At 42.7% G+C, this 21,804-nt stretch overlaps 1 protein-coding gene across 2 annotated transcripts in view; it reads right to left on the minus strand.

The window, feature by feature from the left end:
- Positions 1-6: 6 nt before the first annotated feature.
- vgll4b (vestigial-like family member 4b) overlaps positions 7-21,804 on the minus strand; it is a 36,136-nt gene continuing 14,338 nt past the window's right edge. The window contains exons 1-5 of one of the 2 annotated variants that reach the window (XM_034219227.1): positions 19,494-19,854; positions 14,132-14,360; positions 5,651-5,927; positions 5,304-5,406; positions 7-4,585 (exon numbers count right to left, since the gene is read on the minus strand). In XM_034219227.1, the coding sequence (XP_034075118.1) occupies positions 4,329-4,585; positions 5,304-5,406; positions 5,651-5,927; positions 14,132-14,360; positions 19,494-19,575 (948 nt within the window). In that variant the 5' untranslated portion in view covers positions 19,576-19,854 and the 3' untranslated portion in view covers positions 7-4,328. Of the gene's footprint in view, positions 4,586-5,303; positions 5,407-5,650; positions 5,928-14,131; positions 14,361-19,493; positions 19,855-21,804 lie in introns of those variants that run through there. The other variant, XM_034219228.1, reaches the window with a different exon arrangement.

Below are 21,804 nucleotides of genomic sequence, written 5' to 3' on the forward strand. Positions count from 1 at the left end.
CAGTCAGACAGTGGTTTAAAAGCACTTTATTGTTCATCAAGGCTACTTTACGTACAAAAAAAGGTGGCCTGCCAAAACCTTTTTAGTAGAGACACAGAGCCACAAATCGACTGTAGTTTACTTGATACCATTTTTTTTTTACAGTTCAGAGTATTACTACCACTAAGTACATGCTACTTCCACTTCAAAAAGGACCAGGAAATTGTGGTACAGCCAAAGTAAAGACCAACTCCGCTTTGATTTATCTGCACAATTTTCATGTTGTTCACTTGGTTACAGATCAAAATGGCCTCCAGATGGGAAATGTCACATCAGATACAAGGGTGATGAACCAAAGCCTATTTTCAGACATGCAGACGATGAACTTGAGCACAACAAAAAGTATGAAAATGCAGTCAGGATTTTCACCAGTTCAGAATTCTGATTTCAGTGAAAAGCCAATCTGTTATCAAATGGACTGATGGTTCTCATTTGTAGCTCAGTTCCCATCTAAAACATCAAAATACCTTCAAAACCCAACATTTATAACCCTTACCCGCACATGTGGAAAACGTACTCGCCTGCTAGCCCATCACAATGTTGTTGTTATTATCTTTTCAATAGTTAAATGGAAATGGCCGGCAAGGCTCAATGGGCTAGTGGCAGGGTTATGTTCAATAGGCCTCTAAAAGGACAGACTCTTTTGTTCGGATGTCTCTGGAGTCACATGATCGAACACAAGTTAAATGATTGCAGGACATTGCAATGGAAGTAGCGATTGTCCCCGACACACCAGTGGCCTTATTGTGGTTTCATACGTTTGCTGTGTTCCTGCACTTGAACCTTTACTCTAACAAGACAAACTCTATAAACAAAAAAGATCAACTTTTTTCACAAAAAAGAAAATGCAATGATTACAATATAAGGACAGGAAAAAAACAATTAAATAGCTACATATCATTAACAAATTAATTGTTCCTCAAAAAATACCTACGATTTTTTTCTCTGTACATTCCTTACGCACAGCGTAATGATGGTCTTATAGTTACCTATTATAAAAAAGTATTTTTGTATTAAGTGATTTTCCTACAGCGTGTAGGGAGTGTGTGCCGAAGCAAAGAGAGAGCCTCCTACCTACAGGGTGGTAGTGAAATAATAAGGAGAAAGAAAAATAGAAAAACAAAATCCTCTGGACACTGAGCCCTTTTCCCTCGTGTTTTCTCACATGTTGCTTTCTACATCAAATATAAATCTGCTGAATCTGAGGGGGGAGGGCTGTGAGACCCTCAGTGGCAGCCGAACATCTCCTGGCTCACAGGTCGTGCTTACAGAAGCTCAGCTCCTGAAGCCCTGCTCCTCCCCGCTAAACATCTCCATCCAAACTCTGAAGCTGTCACAGAAAGCACATTTAGACTAAGAGTACTTATTCGTTTTGGAAATGATTCCACTGGGAGTGTCATTCTGATCGAACATGCTGTAAATCTCAATCTGATTCTACAACTGTCATTGTCAGTTTGCTTCAGTCTAGGATGGAATGTGTGGTCATTCTAGAACATGGGAGAAAGAGTACTTAACTGTGGTTACGGTCATTTTGATAAAGGATGAGTACATCCATCACAAACACATATGAACCGCGTCACCTTTCAGCCTCAGCGCAGAGACATGAAATCATTCTGTTCTTTGCTGCAGTATGACTCCCATCACTGTCTATTGTTACGGCCTCAGTATATTCTATGCTCCCAATGTTCTCAAAAAGGTGGTCTGTTTTTAAAAAGAAAGCTTATTTCTCCTTTTATTATCACATCAATTGTAACTCCGGGAAAGTGTCAGAAACCCAGTTGGCCGTGGCTGTTATGAGCTCTGTCTGTTGATAAGGAGAAACTGAGGCCTGTACTAAATTCCCTATAGGAGGAATGTATGCCACCTTGGCGCAGGCTCTTCAACAGTAAAAGGATTTGTGTCTCAACTGCAGCAGTCTAGCTTAACTGCAGATACAATACAAGGTTGTTCAAAAATGAAAGCATTGAATTAAAAAAGATCTGGACACCAAGTCAGGACAGAAAAGAGTCAACTGGTGAAGTATTAGAGCTGTGAGATCCGAATGTATCTAATTAACGTTTGTTTTAGCTCTTAAACATTAATAAGCTTACTATACAATACCCTGTTACTTGAAAGCATCATCGCATGCTAGACTATTCTATATTAAGTACTTTTAGTAATGCAGCAGTAATGGGAGTTAAGGCTGGTACCGAGGTGGTGACTTTAAGATGACACAGACTCATAAGAGTACATTTGATCTCAGGCTGCAGATGCTTTTCAGGAGAACAAGGCCTAGTTGACTATTTTTTGCTAATTTGGTGTCTCAGATCAGTCATGCTGAAGGTTGTAGCGTCCTGTACCACCGATGGATCAACATCTTAAGAAAACCTTTATGGGCTGCGTATCCCGAAAGCCATCTCAACACCAGGAAGATCTCCGCTCTGCTGCGGGAGCGACTGGTCGGTAGCGGCGCTGAGAAAGTTTTCGAGAAACGCAGCTCTCATCGTTACACAGAGCCTGTCCGGAGGCTGTCCCGCTATAGATGATTGTTACCATACTGATATTAATGGAAAACAAAATAATACAAAATTGTCATAATAACAATAATAATATGGAGTACGACTGACCCAGCAGTGAGTGTATAGTGTCTATGTCCGTTACTGACATCGAAAGAAGTAACAACTAACGTCTGAATGAAAAGGCTAATAGTAGTTAGGATTGAAATGCGGCTTAAAAACATTAATAGATACCAGCTATTAAAAAACAAAACAATAAAAAACATGCATCCGTAAAAAGCATTTTTTTCAAACCTTTGTAGAAATAGACCAAACCACAGTGTGTAGGAGAGGGAGGGGTAGCAGGGCGTATGTCAAATATAATTACAACACCCGTGTTCAAAGAGACACAAAAACCAAGGTGTGTGTGAAGAGATCGAAATAATCTTCTCTCCCCCGGTCCAGAAACCAGACTATTCCTCCCCCCCCAACCACAAAGTGACATGCAGCGTCACCTATCCCCTCATCACTGTCAGCAGTTAAGCCAGTGGAATACATCAAAGCTCATTGTTCAGCTACACTGACTCTGGTACAGCTGTGTTTCAGCCCTGAGCTGCTCTCATAATGCCTGTGATGTCCATCCACACTGCAGTTAACTGATCCCATAACCTGCCTGTGCTTGCAACTATTTGGCACCATTACCAATAATAAGCATGAAGCAGTTTACACCTGACGTTGTTCCTTAACTTCTCTTACTATGCAAGCGTGTGTTTGTAGTTAACAGCTATACTTAACATGCTGTGATGTGACCACATGTGCTTCATATTGAAGCGTGGGGTACCCACATGTGTGTTACGAAGGACATCTCTAACATGTTATACTGCCCAACCCCACTACTATGCATTTTTCATTAAACAAAAGCATAACAATGCTACTTTAAATGTCGTGCCAGGCCCAGGGTGAGAATATTCCCAGCTAGTCTTCAGATGAACTGTTGTTGAAATCTAATGGAGTTTTCTACTTGGGCAGGATGACAGCAGACTGTGTCAAATCAGCGTTATCAGCCCCATTAAAACCTTGATGTGTCACTCGTTACCCTCTATGGCAGCAGTGCAAGCTAAATGGATCAGCTAAGTATTCATACAGTAACAACACCAGCACAACACACACAGGGCAGAGGGAGAGAAGGATAGTGAGAGGATGAAAAGAGATACAAAACCGAGGGAGATCACATGATGGCTTCTTGTTGTTTTGTTTTCGAGGTGGGCGTTCATAAACATCGTCGAGGTTTCTTTGGTAGCACAGTGGGGTGGTTTGTGATGACTTTTCTCCAAAGTGTTCTCTTTTTCCAAAAGTCGGGCATCTCATAACGCAAAAAGCAGTACACAAAACTACTGTTAAAGAAACAAACAAACAGGATAAAGAAGAAAATTAATAATTAAAACATCGCCTTTCTCCTCTCTTTATGTACATAAAACTACAGACTCTTCGCTCAGCTCCAAGCTCGACATGCAGGGATGATGAATGATTGGACGGAGCAGCTTGATGCTCCGGTCGAGTCCCAAAGTCCAACCTCATCACTCATTATAGTCTGGCGTTACCACCAGAAGACAGAAGGGGGGGGAAACGTCCGTGTTGTTATTGCTTGATTCTCTATGAGTGCAGACTTGAGTTTTTTTTTGATGTTTTTAGCAGACCAGCAGGCAGGCATTCCCTCTGGGATGCTGGTGACAGAACAAAGTGACGAGGGCATGGGTTTTGGAGCCGAGATGATCGGGGGAGAGAAGGACAAATCCCTCTGAAACCCCGCCTCCTTCAGGAGACCACAGAAGGGGAGTGGTTGTGATTGACCATGTGGCTGTCGGGGGAGGAGTTTGGGCTGCTGCCGGACGACGAGGGGCTCCCCTTGTTTTTAATCTGCAGCCAGGTCTCGCCCAGCGCCTTGGCGAAGTGGTCGTCCACCGAGCCGGTGATGGACACAGAGTTGGAGGCGGTGGGCTCGGGCTCCTTGTAGTTCTTACCCAGACTGCGGCGGAAGTGCTCCTCAATCACCGGGTCGCAGGCTGTATTGGCTGAAACAGAGAGGAAAGGAAAGAGTGTTTAGTTCCCATAATCAAAACAGAAACATCTCTTAAACTCACTAATATAAAGTTCAGTGGGAGTTTTCTTTTGCCAAGCATCAGTTCAAACACTTCTAATGAGCATTTGAAGTCAACGGAAAACTCAGACACTCGGCTCCACTTTCTCATTGCGTTTTTATTTATTTTAAATCACCGTTTTAAATGTCATTGTTAACCTCAATGAGATCATAGGGATTTCACTAAGATCATAAAAATGGCCACAGTCGAGTGAAGCCACGGGAAACATGACCGACACACACAGGCGGGACGAATAAAAACAGACGTGTTTGGCTGAAGCCTCGAGTGACGAGATAACAGACGAGGTGATAAATAAAGAGTGTTGAAGCCTCTGAGACTCGCTGACCGAGAGCTGGGGGGATTTTTTTTTAGCATCACTAATTTTAGCAAGTCCGTCTGAATGTTAGGAGTATAAGCGGTTGTGTTTTGTCTGGAGGCTGATTTGCACTTGTGAAAAGGATTCCAACAAAGTGCACTTTATGGAAAACTATGATTTTAGGGACATATGTGGCCAGTACTTCATAACAATGGATTACAGAGGTTTGTCCACCCATCATGGTCTTTCTACAATAAACCTAAGTACTGAATCAATGAATACACTAGAATTTAGAGACGTAGGACGTGTCTGTCTTTCTGCTGTGTCTGGACTCACTGTTGATTCTTCTGTAGTTGTTAGCCAGGCTTGAGCAGCCGTTGTGGGACAGGTTGCAGTTGCGGTTGTTGGCTGGGGCGCATGTGATCACTGAAGGACGATTCTGAAACACAAAGTGTTGGGACATATTCAAGCAAAGAAAACGGACCAAAGGGAGGTGGAATGATAAATTGACCACAAGGGTTTGAAAATAGAACATCTATCCTCCCCACCATCCAAGGAGACTGGCTAATGAAAGCACACTGCTTAAATCTAGGGGGGGTTCTACATGGGTTGAGGTTTTACCCAACAATTTGAAAAAGATGTAGTCTGGTGCTCGAACCAGAGAAACAGGAAGTGCGGGTTACCTGCTGGCGTTCCACGGCGCTGACTGCGTGCGGCACTGTTGCCATAGCTGCCGTGCTGCTGCGTGCAGACTCCACCATGCTGTTTTTGGTGAGCGCCAGCGGCTGGTCCATCCCGGCTAAGCTAGCCAGATGGTGGTGGTGGTGGTGGTGGTGGTGGGCATGGCTGTAAAGGTGGTTGCCGTGGACTCCCAGAGCGCTGGGCACCATCACGCGCTCGATGGGGCTCCGGCTCTGGTCCTTGGACATGGGAGAGCTGCGGTAGTCTCCATTGGGTTTCCTGGAGGACAGAGGGACAGAAAGAGGAACATTATTGAACTGCTTTTTTTTCCTCTCACTCAGATTTGATTAGAAATGCACATTTAAAATATTTGTAGTTTACTGAGATGGCCCCTTATCAAATGTTTTTAAAACAGAAATCTGTGTGTTAGGGATGAGCGCAATACAAAAATAAAACAGCAGGCTGGTGGCAGATCGTGTATCTAATGGAAAAGATGAGCAGTGTGAAGAAAGGAATAAAGGCAGGTAGAAAGGGGCTCCGAGAAAGGGTTGAGGGCAAAGAGAGGTAAGCTAAACAAAAGACTGATTGTAGTACACACACAGACACACAGACACACACACACACACACACACACACACACACACACACACACACACACACACACACACACACACACACACACACACACTCTCTTTTCAGAATGCTGTAGGGTCTGATAAGACTATTTTGTACAAGCACATGCTCTCTCTCACGCACACACAATGTTTGCTGTTAATGAAGGAGGAAGGAACTCTAACTGTATCCAACATGGATGGGCTCCAAACGTCTCCCTGCACAGAGGGGCAAACAGGCACAAAGTTCAAAGCTGTGGAGTGGTTTCCTCAGAACAGCGTATCAACTGTATCTCCCCAGTGAGCCTGAAACCAGCTGCAATCACTGCTGTCCAATGGAAAAATCCAGCAGGGCTCCTACAGCACAGACACATGCAGAGGAGCTGCCTCTATCTGCATCTCAACACACTTTCATTTGCTAAAGTTGATCCATTCGTTTTTTACTCTACAACCATGAACTGAATACTAAAAGTAAAAAAAAAGTTAGGCTGCCACAGTTTCCATATGAAAGAGTTGTATTTCCCACCACAACAAAATCCCCCTCTCCAATCTGTGAGCTCACATTTTAATCATTGAAAAAGCAGCGATAAGGGGCAAGAGATTAAAGTAACGACAGTTGGACAAAACACAGATTTCAGCCTCTTTTTTCTCCAGCTCTAATGAAAAAGACTTGTTTGATTTGTAGAGAACTGGCGGCGCCTGATACCGTGCGCCATTGCTTCCAGTTTAACAGTAGCAATTATTTTTGCTCAGTGCATCAAATGTGGTCTGTGTTCTGTATGTGTTCAACTGTGTATTACACCCTGACTGCAGCTCCACGCCCCTCCTACAGTTTGAGGCCCAGTTTCAGGGAGCAAGATTTATTGCCTCTTACTATCTCTCCTTTTCTCCAACCTCAAAGCCACATGCATAACGACACAGCCATTCACAAATTAGAACTCACTGACTTCCTACTTCCTACACCGACATAAACACTTTACATACACACAAAAGCCTCCATTTGGAAAACAAAACAACGGTACATTGTACTATAAATAATAAGCTGCACTCAAAAATACAGGAAATTCCTTCGTTGTGCTTCAACAGATACTGTGCGGGAGCTTTTCTCCGGGAAAAGCCTGAATGTGAAGAGCGAAAAAGCTGCAGCTTATTTTAATTTTTTTGTTTCGATGCAAGACAAGAATTCAGGCAAACAGTTGTAGATCCATGTGACCAGGCAACCTGACTGCTGGGTCAAGCATCTGGAACCCACAGCAGCGTCCTCCACAAATAAATAGTCTCCACAGAATACAGAGAGGGAGAGAGGAAGAGCTGCCGAGAGGCGGGGGGGGGGGGCTGCATGTGAATGGTCCGGACCTCTACTATAAGAAAGAGTGAGGTCGATAGTTTCCTTCGTTTGTGCCGAGCTTACATTAGCAGAGACCCCCCTTTTCTTTTTACTCTCTTTGTCATTCTTTCTCTTTTCTCCTCACAATCCGCAGCAAACTTCCCGAGGGTTAAAGAGGGAGAGACTTGGCAGCGCTTTTAGAAACCCTGGCCAACCGCTCGCCAACGGGCTCCAATGTTTTCTCATAGTAGCATCAGTTATCTGTGTCGAAAAGTCAATAAATAACGGCCTTGTGGAGTACAGGTAAATATAATGAATTTGTTGTTTTAAATATTTGTATAGAACAAATTAACTTTTGTAACCTCCTGTAAAACTCTCTTATCGTCAAATATAAACAACCGGCAGATTACTTTAGAGGCAAACGGATAATAAAGCTCTCCCTCTCAGCAGCTGGGTATTGAGTTAGATTGTGGAAGTTGTTCCAAACTTTAATCATTGCCAAGGAGCAGGCATGCCCACATCCTCACACAAGAGGGGCCGTTGCAGGAGCCAGTGAACAGGATCAACAAATCCGACCAATGAATGGCGTAGCTGTCGAATCCACTGCCGTCCCCGCCCCTCCTCGCCTGATTGCCCACCAAACCCCGGACCGCAAGTCCATGCCAGGAATCGGGCATTCAAAACCGACCCTGAGTCTTTGTCTCTCATACTCACCTCTCAATTATGGTTAGGGTCGCAGCTGGGGAGAGAGGGAGAGGGCGGACAGCGAGGGAGACGCATGCGGGTGGTAACAAGGCTAGAGCTGAAGGGAGAGGGGTGCCATGTCTGGGGCTGGAGGAGAGGATGAGAGCTACAAGTGGGACAGGCAGAGAGAGGGGGCAAGACCCACGCTGAGGAGGGGGCAGACCGAGAGAAGCTCAGATATAAATGATGCTGGTATAGATTTTAGAGAAATGACTCAAATATACAGAAACCACCAGCACTCTGACTGCAGGCACAGTACAACTCCTATTTGTCCTTTAGCCTACAAAAAACGTAAAACCTCGCTTTGGTCCGTCTTCTTTACTTGAATATTTGCAAGGTTTTTCCCACCGGTTTGTTTTCATAATGAGAACCGTGTGACTGACATCAGAATAGATATTTTATTTCATTTCAAAGTTAGAGAGTCCAACCCTCAATACATAAATGATGGTCATATATCTTAAACAATCTTACAGCACACTGATCTGTCATTAAGGCCAGCCTTTTGAGTAACCCTTCACAATGACACCCTGTCTTTAAGTTAACCTCAAGTCAAAGATCATGACTGCGACCATGTTTGAGTGACTTGAGTGAACAAAGCACATAGTCAGCCCTGTGAAGTGTTTCTTAAAACAAGCCGCTTTCTTTGAGCTAACTTGTCCAATTGTCAAAATGGAAAGTGAATCAAACAAATAAACCCATAATGTTTAGCTTTATAGTAGACTGCCAATTTAGTGAGTTAGCTATATTTTACATTGAGGCAAAGATACAGGAGCTATAAAAGTTCCACGCCTTTTCTCACAATTGTCCTCTAGTCTTTTAGAGAAAACCTCACTGTAAATCTTGAGAGAGAGAGAGAGAGAGAGAGAGAGAGAGAGAGAGAGAGAGAGAGAGAGAGAGAGAGAGAGAGAGAGAGAGAGGAGAGAGAGAGAGAGAGAGAGAGAGAGAGAGAGAGAGAGAGAGAGAGAGAGAGAGAGAGACACACAGGAAACATCTGGGAAGAATCAGGGCGTAGAGAGGAGAAGACGACAAAAACTCAACCGCAGGTTACAACCAGGCCCGAGCTCTGCTGAAACCCACAAAATGGATATACACACAGAAAGTGAGCCACAGAGCCTACCCAAGCTATGTATATAAAGTATACAAACATTTCAGCACAGTTCACTCTGCTCAGTTCAAGTTTGAGTTGCGGGACTGAGCGGAAGTTAGCAATAATATTTGTATCCTTTAAAATAGAAGAGTCAAAAACCAGAGAAAATACACCTTACAGATGTGATTTACAGAGTAGTGTTGGAATAAATTGGTAATCGTTCTCGACATGGAACATGAAATGGAAATTATTCTTACAAAGAATTCTTGAAAACGGTTTGGTAAATCAGGCCAAACATCTACAACAAGCCAGATTCACACAGCCATTTCAAATCTTTTAGACTTCCACTCACGCAGCAATGCTGATAGAAGTCTAGCACATAATGGACGGTAAAGTGACTGCAGAGAAAGAGAACTGAAGAAAATCCTTTGTTATTAAAGCTGGAACAGATCGGATATGGGAACAACCATAACAAGCAGGCAAAGAAAACAACATGAGAACACACACACACACACACACACACACACAGGAAGAAAAAACACACGCTGTATGATACCCCTTTTTTTCTCACATGCTCCTACACTAAATAGTCCAGTACCATCAAGCGAGTAGCAATGACCTCACCTGGCTTGACCACACTCACACAAACCAAACGCAACTATACACACACACACACACACAGACTCCTCCTCTCTTATTTTCCCCCCAATTTGGCCTTTGGGGAAACTTCCATGAGAACAATTTACTGATGAAGTTCCCAGTAGAAGGCAGCTGCACGTTCTGTATGCTACAGTACTTACTGCAGCAAACTGGCTACACTGACTAAATGTAGCTTTCAGGGCCATTTTTAACAGAATTACGTTTGAGAGAATCATAAAATAAAAGCAAGGCAGAGAGAAAGATGAACAAAGTCGTGGTCAGTATGTCTTTTTGGAAATGCAGCCAGTAAGAGCATGAACAAAACATGAGAAAGAGGAAAAAAAGAACATTTGCTCCAAGCAATCCCCAGGTCAACTTGTCAGGTTCATCAAAGTCTGACTTAATGGTTTTTAAAATGTAATTCAGCTAAGCAACTTACTATACAGAAAATATACACAATACACTTGGTATATTATAATTGAAAAAAAAAATACACTTAGTTTCGATAAACATCAAAGACCTGAGAAAATCAACAGTGAGTCACATGTAACCAGGCTGCTGCATACACTTTCCTGCAGTCATATTCCCCAATTAAAACCCTATAAAAAGCCTTGCTCTGGGACCGGCTCCTATTCCTAAGGAGGAATGAAACAGCTGAGCTAGAGGACTCTTATTCTGGCGGCTCTACAACTGCAGAGCGGCGGGCAGGCAGCAGCAGGCTTCCAGCCCGCAGGCTCCAGTGGACAGGATAAGGCTTCTTTGTTCAAGACTCCTCCTACTCCTCAGAGAAAATGAGAAAGTATTGCCTCTGCTGCCTGACAAGGAGCCCTCTCACACACATGCACACACACAGATTATCACAGATGGGCAAGCACACATGCATGTACGGACAGCGCACACAACAACACGTGTGCATACCTGCAGTGGCTGCAGAAGGCCTCTGCAGACTCAGTACAAAGAGATTGTTTCCACATATCAGCCTGCAACTATAGGCCTATCGATGTGTTCAGACTTTTCTATGTAGAATTTACCATGCTATAAACTTTGTATTTATATTACAATAGTGACTTCACCATAAAACACTAAGATGGCTGAGAAGAATAAACTCAACCACATTTAATTCACAGCCGTTCGACAATATCAAAATCCCCTCATTTATCGTGCCCGTATCCAAGAGAAAAGCCTTGAGAGGGTTCAGAAAGTTTTGTTTTCCCCAGTCTATGCCTACGCTGACTCCAGCTTGTTATGATTGGCAGTAACCTGAGCTTCCTGCCGCTTAGCCCCGCCTCAAGTCTAAGGTGTCAGGTGCCTGTCTGAAATATGACTGAATTGAAAAGACAAAAGAACGCCTACTATAAGCCTTGTGACAGAAACGCACATCATTTAGCAACCTATGTTGTCAGCACAAGGGAAAACTGCCATTTAAGCAAAACAAAGGTGTTTCTTTTAAAGAGGAGAATGAACACAAAAGCTCCTGAACATGCAATAACAGTCTGAGCAGAGCAATCAGTGCAGACAAAAAAACAAGCTACACAGGCAGAAGCAGCCAGCAAAATCCAACAGCTAGAATGGTGTCAGATAACCATCTCTGGACATTTGAACTGAGTGTGTGCGTGTGCGTGCGTACGTGTGTGTGTGTGTGTGTACACATTTGGTGTGGTGAGGGGTGGCCTGGGTTTTTTCTCTAGCTTGTTGGCAAGCTGTTTCCAAAGAACTAAGTCCATCATTTTCAAATGAAACCTAATCACTGTTCCTACTATTGACAGCTGAGTTAAATGAAGCGGACGGCTCATGTATTTTAAATAAAGACAGCAAAGTACCCACCAGTGTTTTCTATAAAAGGCTGTTTTCACCACATTATTTTTAGCTTGACTTTTCCTGTAACAATAACCCATCATTCTCCAATTTGGTGTAATCACTGTTCTTTGGAAAGGCAGAAAAACAAGGAGGAAAAGTTTGTCAGAGGCCGCCTGACTGCAGGTTTAAACAAGTCTCTCAGAAGTTCCCTTTGCCAGGGAAAGCATGCCCTCAGAGAAACCTCAAATGAAATGACAAAAAAAGCGATGCATTTAGGATGGACCCGAGGCAAATGTTCTGCAACTACATCGTGATGAAGCTTCAGAAAAACCCCAGGGTTTAACTTCAAGTTGCAGCAAGTCAACAAGCAATTGACTTTTCTTGTGAAGAGAGTAACCAACAGTACCTGGAGCCAAATGACTTCCAAGGTCATAATTAAATTAAGATGAAATAAAGGGATTAAGGGTAATCACAGGTTAATTCTAGTAAATAATCATGCTACAATGAGCAGTTTGGAAAGCCATAAACATAGAGTTTTGAGTTCAGTTTTCCTTTGACAGAACCTACGTTTTACTCAACAAAATGGATGCATTTAGAAGCTGTGGCCAGGAGTTGCAACACCAACTGAAAGCTGATATGACAATAAGTCCCATTGTACTTTAGCAGACCAACTTATGAAATAAAACTCCAACTCGTGATACACGAGTTGGAGAAATTTGCTTATCAATGTATGCAGAAGTGAACCGCATCGTAAAGAGAGTGGAAAAACAACTAACACAACAGAAAGAACTCCAAGTGGGAAGATGGATTTACTGCCTGGTTAGAGTGTATAATGCTAATTCTCCCACCACTGACACATCCATAACAGACACAAGAAGTCAAGATGACTGCACTAATGTCAAGAAGACACACAAGCTAATCCTTTGTTACGTGAGGCCAGACAGTCACGAGATGAAGGAACAAAGACCCTCTCCCTGTGCCACTACAAGACTTCAATCAAAAGTCATAGAATTGCTACCTTTAACACAAGCCGTTGACAACAAATGGTGACAATAAACAACTGTTGCAATGACTTTGATGAGAATCACTGTAAAGCCCAGGATGATATCAGATGTATTGCAGACTATTGCTTCACCAATGAACTGCACATTTGCTATGACTGGCAGAGCTTTTGAGTTATGACTGCGCGATAGGAAAGAAGAGAATTTAGCTACGTGTTTGGAACATGTCAGCATAAAGAATATTTAGTCATGATTGGATTATTGTGCATGAGTGACTTGGGTACGTACTATGTCTGTGATTCGCTATTTTTTTTGTAATTGCTATGAAAAACAAAAACTGACTACAGACGCATATTTAACATAACAGTCTGAACGTGATCGAAACAAAAAAGGATGTTGGATGTTCCTTCAGACACTTGCTTAGTGTGCAAATGTGCAGCAAGTGTTTGTCCAAGCTCTCATGCATACATCTCTTAATCCAGGGCTTCCAGTATATCCATATCATCTCCCATTGTGCCACCTCCCAGCCATGTTGACTGACACACCTAACAATGCAATGAAAGTAGCAACATAAAAACAACAGCTGATCATTCCTCAAATTGCTTGTATTTCCAGCAACAGGACCTATTGAGGAATTAGCATGCATGCAGAACTGCACAGTTCCACATAACATCTCTGCAATAAATAGCATGGCCGGAGTCCCATGACTGACTCAGTCAAACCGAGAAAGAGAGTGTTGGGGGGGGGGGGGGGCTGCTGTGACTCCATTGACCCGGCCCCAGCAGTCCTTCACAGCCAATCAGCACACCAGAATCTGTGGAATCTCTGGAAGTGGGAATGTGGGAACGCTGGAGATGTGAGTAATCTCCCTGTTTTCAAGCTTCCAGAGATCTGCGGCTATAAGGAGAACTCTGTGGAGCCGGCTAAACCTGGCATAGCACCCCGGAGTCCAAACTGGGACTTCTGAGACAGCCTGCATGGGCAAAGTTTTACCTAGCGAGGAGCCCGCAAAACACGTGGCCAACAGAAACACTGAAGTTGGATTGACTTTAAAAACAGTGGGTCTAGTATGTGTGTAAATGTAGCTTCTAGACAGCAAGGTGGCCTTCTCAATGTTTGTGTGAGTGTCAGATAGACCGGGTGAAGGGATAGAAATATATATAAATAATTTCACTAGGGCCTCAGGAAATGAGCATCTATAAATAACGTTATTTTAAGCTCCTCATAATGGATTTTGTTAGATAGCGTATAAGTGCCAGTTGAGTGTGTGTACTCACAGCTGAGTGGCAAACAGGCGGCTCATCTTTGCCACATGCTCGTTGTCGTCCATGTCGCTGTCGCCCTGGTCCCCGCTTAGCTTCCTCTTGGTGGGGCTGATGGGAGGAGGACCCGTCCTGTGGTTGGAGATGGAGGAGGAAGAGGAGGAGGACGACGATGAGGAGGAGGATGAGGAAGAGGACAGGGACAGGGACTGGAGTCTGGGGTCGCCCCTCAGAGCTGCTTCACCTGAGGAGGGAGGGAGACAAGAGGTAGAAAGTTAATAATGACGTATGAGGCAGTACAACCATTATAAAAGATGAAAAGAAATGACAAAACCAGACTGAATTCAAAGTATAGCACCAACTACAGTTGACTTTACTGTGGTCACTTCAAACATGACTGAGTATGAACTGACAGTTAAGTCTGTCTACTGACATGCTTACGCTGCCAAAATGGCGCCTCGCCGTGGGTGTAAATGATGATAATTAGTTTAAAATGATGGTATTTTCAAGTAGAAGGCAACTGTTTTATTGCCACTTTAAACAAGCAACCACAAAAACGACTTCATGACAGCGTTACTATATACATGCTGTGTTCCAGCTCAAACTTTGGGTTTTGTTGATTTATACAGTTTGCTGAGTGAGGCACAAACCTCTGGCATACGCAGGAGAGTAAATAGTTGTGGATGGGTTCTGCATGCACGTCTGTGTGTGGTGCGAACTATTTCTCTGTGTGTGTCTGACTCTTTCTGCAAACCTCCAGTCTTGTCCTGGTACAGAAGCCTTACACAGCCGTCAGTGAGTGGGAGTAAGAGCAAAAGAGAATCAGGAAAACTACCACTGGCTCCGTCTCAGCGCGGGGACTTTCCACTGCTTCTGTCTCATGTGTGAGTCTGACTTTGCCCCAACAGAAACATAAAGCTCAGACTAGAACGCTGATTCCCATGTGCAGCTTTCTCTACAACTACTCCCTAAAAGAAACACGTTGTCCTGTTTTCATTTTCATACTACAAACATTACTCAAATGCAATGTTGATTATCTTAACGTAGAGTCAACTAAAAACTCCTACACAGCACAGTGGGAATTTAATTTACATATGAATACAAATGATATGACTTTATTTAAAGAGACGGAGCAAATATTTTCTGAGCCGTCTCAATTGCCATAGGACAACAATTAAATCATCCAGAAACCAACACACACACACACACACACACACACACACACACACACACACACACACACACACACACACACACACACACACACACACACACACACACACACACACACACACACACACACACACACACACACACACACACACACACACACACACACACACACACACACACACACACACACACACACACACACACACACACACACTCTCTCTCTCTCTCTGAAAGGCTTTGTACTGTTATAAAGTGTGCTCTCTGTTCCTCCACTCTTCCTATATGTATGTTTAGTTTTAGCATGGCCTCCCAAACACAGCAGCAGCTCCTCCCCTTTCTCTCTATCTCTGGCATGTTCCTGCTCGCCCCACTGTGAACCATAGCAACAAGGGTGACATCATTGTTTTTGGCAGGACAGAGGGTTGGCAATAAAAGAAGGGAGCCTGTGATACCACACTGGCCAATGAAAATCCAGGACACATAATAGCTTAGCAGAGGTTCAGAAGTGAAATGCTCAACAATAGGTGAATCTGTGAGTGCTTCCCCTGTGAAAAAACAAGACATGTGTCCTATAGAGTGACCTTGAGACCTTACGCCTGCAGCACCCCAATTATGGATTGGAAGTAACCAACCAACCATGATTCTCCTTACAGGAATAACTTTAGTTTTCTAACTAACTATCTTGGAAGAGAGGTGACAAAAAAAGCCTTCATGTAAGAACATCATGTAAGAAAAGTTCTTTGTTTAAAAAGCTACTTATAAACTAAGCAAACTGACCTGCTTAGGCATGCCTCCTAAACCATGGCAGAAGTGAATAGTAAAAGATAATCCAATTATAATGTGCACAGCAACAGGCAACATCAAATACAGAGATAGGCAAAAGCACCAAATGGCAATGCTTGAAATAATTCACGTCATTATTTTCTCTATCAATTCTATAGTTGTTTGGTAGAACAATAATATTGTACTCTTACAGGTAAACACTGTTTGTTGTTTTAAGCCAGCAGACTGCCTGGGGAAGGAGGACTGTAGCACAGAATTACAACTCCACTTTCCTTTCCCCTCTGCTCTCTCGGTTCATTTGGTCCACATGATCAAAGCCTGTTTCTCTTGACAGAACTTCAAACAGCTTGGAATCAGGATGAGATTGGATTACAAACAGAGGTACCCCTCTATCTCTTTATTCCCCTCTGGCTTTCTCCCTCTCTCCTTTCCCCCTTAAGACAGGATGAGTTCAAGCATGCCCTCTTCTCTCTCTGCGAAGCCGCAAAATGATTATTTTTGGCCGAGGTCCTCATGAACTTGGCCCTCTGTCCGTGGAGGTTTTAGGCTTTAAATACTCAAAAAGGACACACGAAAAAAGCTGTTGCATAAAAGCTCTTGTCTGCAGAGCTGAACTTTTAAACCGGATGTTGGATTGGTTTGATCTCTGACAGAGAAAGGAAAGGGGAGCAAGATAGAGGGACGAAGAGGGAAAGAAGTTGACGAAAGGACATGGCTTTGAGGAGGTTTTCAACCTTGTTTATTTGTTACTGCTCAGCAGCAAAAAGGGACAGTCAGCAGCATTCCCCTGCCTGCACCGCTCCCAGCCAGGCCTACGACTGATAGCAGCTTTACAGAAAGAGAAAGGGAGAGTGGGGAGAGAGACAACAGACAGACACAGAGAGAGAGAGGCGCAAAGTGATAAAGAGTTGCATAATGCATAAATCCTCCAATTCAGTCTGATCACACAACTGGCAAAACACAATCATTTCCAAAAACAGAATCAAGAGCACAGCTTGGTTGGAAAATGAAAGGATTTGGAATCAAATGGGGGCAAGCTTTGCTTTGCAGGAAATTGGAGCAGTTGTTTACAATGCTGAAGGCAACTTGGTATTGTAACAATGTGATTCTTTGTATATACACAGGGAAAGACAAGTCTAACAAGTAACATGTAATAATGTAATAATATCAGCATGACTACATGGTTTGAGTCCAGTCCTCCTTTCATGCTACCTGGCACCAGCACACTGATGGTCAGCACCTCAAAGCCAACTACAATAACTTCATTTCTTATATCCTGCAACTTGCTCCCAATTACCCTACATTATGCAAACCAAACCTATCTATCCACCCACCAACTGCAACAGAAGAAGGCAAGACTGGATGTGATTTTCTTAACACCTTCATTTACAGCAAACTGGGTCATAACATTGCATAACATGGACATTGTTACATCATGTAAACAAGCCGCGTATCTGTCAGTTTTGTACAAACGACTGCCACACGTTGCATAACTGGATACTGGAAAGGACATTAAATATAGCCAGCAACAGCAAGTAGGCCATTTTCAGCCCCCTGCGTTATTTGTTCAGCCACACAAAGACATCACCGAATTCTGATGTGTTTAGGTGTGTTGTAGAATTGATATGGTGCACCTGTTTTCTTCTAGCACTGTAAATCATGCTGTATGCCACTTTGCATCAGGATAGTGAAAATATTCAACACTTTATTTAAACTATTAATATGGTTATTCAAGTGTAGCATGAGCATTTATGTATGCATCTGTCCGGGAATGTATTTTGAGTGTGTGCTGATGCAATAACAAGTCAGAACACCCACCATATCACAAAGCTCCTCCGAACCCCTTCTTGGCTCAACATGTTTGAACATGAAGGGCTTTTCTTTCACTCTTTTTACTGGTTGGCTCTTTTCCCTCTCTTTCTATCTTTGTTTTCTTATCTTGAGGCACATGATGGAGTCCGTGTTTGGCGTAGTCAGCTAAAAGAACACACACGAAAACAATAGATGGGTAAACCGGAACCCTGAAGATATGTTCTTCCAAAGATAGAAAGAGAGCATTGTGTCTAAACACATCACACATAAGAGACACCCTGAGGATACAAGTATACAAATACCACTGGAAAGAAGTGTCCTGCCCACTTCACTCCTGTCATTTTCTTCACTAACAGACAGGATGAAATCTGAGAAAGGTGAATCTCTGTAGTGACACAGAGAAGCTTTCTGATTGGCTTCTGTCCCAGGCCAGGGGCCGCCTTCTCTGATGCACCATCATCGCACTGTGAGCTGCTGCTTCAGGGACATTTCACAAGTGCCTGAACCACTGAGTAAAACAAAAAAAAGCCACATGCCTGAAAGTAATCATTTTTCGTCAAACAGCTTGTCGAACAGGAATTACAGCCACACAACATTCTTGTTTCCCACACAGCATTGAAAACAGGAAAAAACAACAACTCCAAAGAGACCATAACCACATGCTCAAACACTTAACAAACATGTTCGCTGTTCCTGCTATACAATGTGACTCGTACACCTGGTAAACTGCTAAATGGTTTTCAGTTGTACGTCTTAGGAGTGCTATTAATCGTTCCTTATGACATTTAGAGAGGAGATGCTAACTGTGGCAGAGGAGCAGTGGGGGAAGACTAGGGTAATGAACAGAGGGAGAGAAGAGATGAATAAAAAGCTGATCAGTTAAAGGTGTTCCTCTGTGATGCTAGAACTTCTGTTTTTGGTATAAACCACCTTGTGTAGGGACTTAGAATTAGATTTAAAAGATATATAATTAGTTGCCGTGTATGTCAATAATGGACCATTTTAAGTGGTCCTTTTTGCTTTTCAATTCTGGAGTTGATTCTGCATGTTCAGAATCAGGGGCAGAGGAAGGAGGTCTTGTTTAGCCCCCGGAAAGACTGGATGATATTACAACGCCTGACATGTGAGCAGTAACTGCAGAGGACAGAAGTTACACTACTATTCCTGCGAGAAAATAAGTTGCAGTCCACACTGGGAAACTACAGCAAAATGAATAAGAGGTCAATCCAAACCATCTCACAAAAAGACAATGAGACAAATAAGTAAACAACACACAATCTGATTCAACTAAAGCCAGAATGATCATACAGTTAGATTGCCAAAGGTAGTTGTGAATGATAGAGAGCAGAAAGTCTGAATAACTGAGCAAATAGTAATACAGAGTGAGCCAGTGAGAGGACATCCATGAAATGCACACTTGTAGTCCATTAGTCCGCCTCTGATCTCAATCAATAGCCAGGTCTTCCTTTCGGGAAGCAGCCAATAGCTCAGAAATGAAAACACTGGCTTGAAGTAAGTTCAGTGAAACTTGAACAAAGTCTCGGACGGTAACTCACAGCGTTAACTGAGTTTAAAAACAAAGCAGCACAAACTTTTCACTCCACTTTACCTTCGTAGCAGAGAATGCCGATGTTGTTGTTCATTTTGTCCAGGTACTGGTAGTTTAACAGATCCATTTTCGTTAGTAGCATTTATCGAGTTTTTACCACAAAAAGACCAGCTTTTTTCTTCTTCTTCTCCTCTCAAGCTACGGTCAACAAGCTAAAGGCCCAGCCTCCAACTTTAGTTTAATTTATTTGTAAAACTTGAATAAAATAAACCCACAGAGAGACACCGAGTTGACACTTTTTTCGAAATATGTGTAAATGTATCGCGGTGATAAAGAGCAAACAAAAAGCGCCAGTTGTCCTCACAGCCAGCTGTAAGTCGACTGCACTGACACGCAGGCTATGCTCGGTATGACTGCTGGGCTGCAGCAGCAGCGGTTCCTCTGCTGTGAGAGAGGGGTACACTGCGCATGCGCACCAAATCCCTGGAGCGCCTCAAATATCAGGGATGTTTTACGCACAAGATCAGCCCCTCCAAACACATGCGGAGACCATGCAGTAATCCCATATCAAATGTATATGGGGGTATTACAAAGAAAAACCAGTACCAATGCACTGGTTACTCAAAGTTGAGATGCAGCAAGGAGTTCCTCTAGTAAAAAAAGTGAAAACAGACAAGATAAAAAAAAGTGCAATACAAGTAGGTTACGATGGCTAGAATCTTATCACTAAATGTACGTCCTTATAGGAATATTAGGCTATACTGATAGCAAAGAAGCTGTAAAGTCTGATAAATCGGTGTGAACTTGTCTGTATGGGAATAATGAAGGGATTGTTTTGCACGGTGAGAGGAAAAGGATTCCTGGAATCTATGCTTCTGCTTATTGTTTTTTTTTCCTAGGAAGTCTATTACTTTGGATTCTCCTCAATTAATATTGTTTTTTTTGTGTCAGGCTTGCAGAGGAAAATATACTTTGTGACCATCTGTTAAATATATTGATATTTAGTCTACATGATAAGATAACATAATTAATGAAGCATTATGTTATTATGTCATTATGTTATGTTATTATGTCAATATGTTATATGTGCGGTATGAAAACAAACATGTTTAAATTGCCAAGTCATTTTAACTATCTGGATATCAAAAGGGACCAAGGTCCAGTAAAGTCTCCTCAGTGCCACAGCGGTTCTCTCCTGCCCCCTGGTGCCTAACATCGGCTATACCCAGGTTTTGTTTTTAAAAAAGGGGACTGAGGTGAAAAAAGCAGGAGGCAAATGGGATGAAAAGAGGAACTATGAAATGTCATCATAGATCAGATGTGGAAAGAATTGAAGAACAGTTTACTCTAAGTATTTTAAAGACAACTTGAGAGCATGAGTTCATACAGAGAAACACATTTGCCATGTACGTGTTTTTGTGTGACATATAGCCAAAAAACACACAGAGCGGGAAATGAGAGGCGTTGTGACACGCTCTGATAACACACTAAAGTCAATGCAAACTCAATTTTGAGAAACCTAAACGAAAAGATAATTTTTCAAGCAGGTGTATTTACTTTGATATCCTGTGTGTTAAATCAAACCCAAAGATAGACAGACTGTTGGCCTCTAACATTCTCATACATCTAACCTACCTTCCCCTTCCCATCTTAATACCTCCCCCTTTCTTTCTCAAACACCCACAAGCACACGAATACACACAAAAGGCCTCGCCCCCTCCCCCACTAACTAACGGTGGCTCAGAACTAAGGAACATGGGTCTTGTCTCATTGGTTACCCATTGTTTCCAGTTTTGCACACAAAACACGGCTCAGTGCAGACAGAGAGTCCATTCACTGCCTGCTCCTGCTACAGCTGGTGCTGCAGCTTACAATTAATAACTCACAGCCTTAAACTCATAGCACTGCATCTAAGGAAGTAAGTGGCCAAAGCCGACATTTGTTGATCAACTCATTTTGCATTGTGTGATCAAATAAATAAATAGTGTTACAATGAAGTACGTCATTGTTTAGTGTTGCAACTTTCCAGGAAGAATAAACCACACATTTCTGATATCATAGCTGAAATGGATCAGGTGGCAAACATTGTGCATACATGCACACACAAAGCAGATTGTCACCTGAACAAATATTCCTGCAGTGGAGGACAGAAGACAGGCCCAGACCAGTGCCCCATATACATTTGAAGACAGATAATGGATCTGTTAAATGTTCTCAGACTAAAAATCTGCTAGTTAAAACAAAAAAGAAAGGCTTTCATTTCATGATGATCAATATGATACAACCCAGAGGGAATTCAAGTTAAGACTAAGAGTCAAGCCCGAAATATTCATTCATTATTATGATTTGACATTTGTACCTTTTATTGTAG

The sequence above is a fragment of the Gymnodraco acuticeps genome, unplaced genomic scaffold (genome assembly GCF_902827175.1).
Source record: "Gymnodraco acuticeps unplaced genomic scaffold, fGymAcu1.1, whole genome shotgun sequence".
Lineage (NCBI taxonomy): Eukaryota > Metazoa > Chordata > Actinopteri > Perciformes > Bathydraconidae > Gymnodraco > Gymnodraco acuticeps.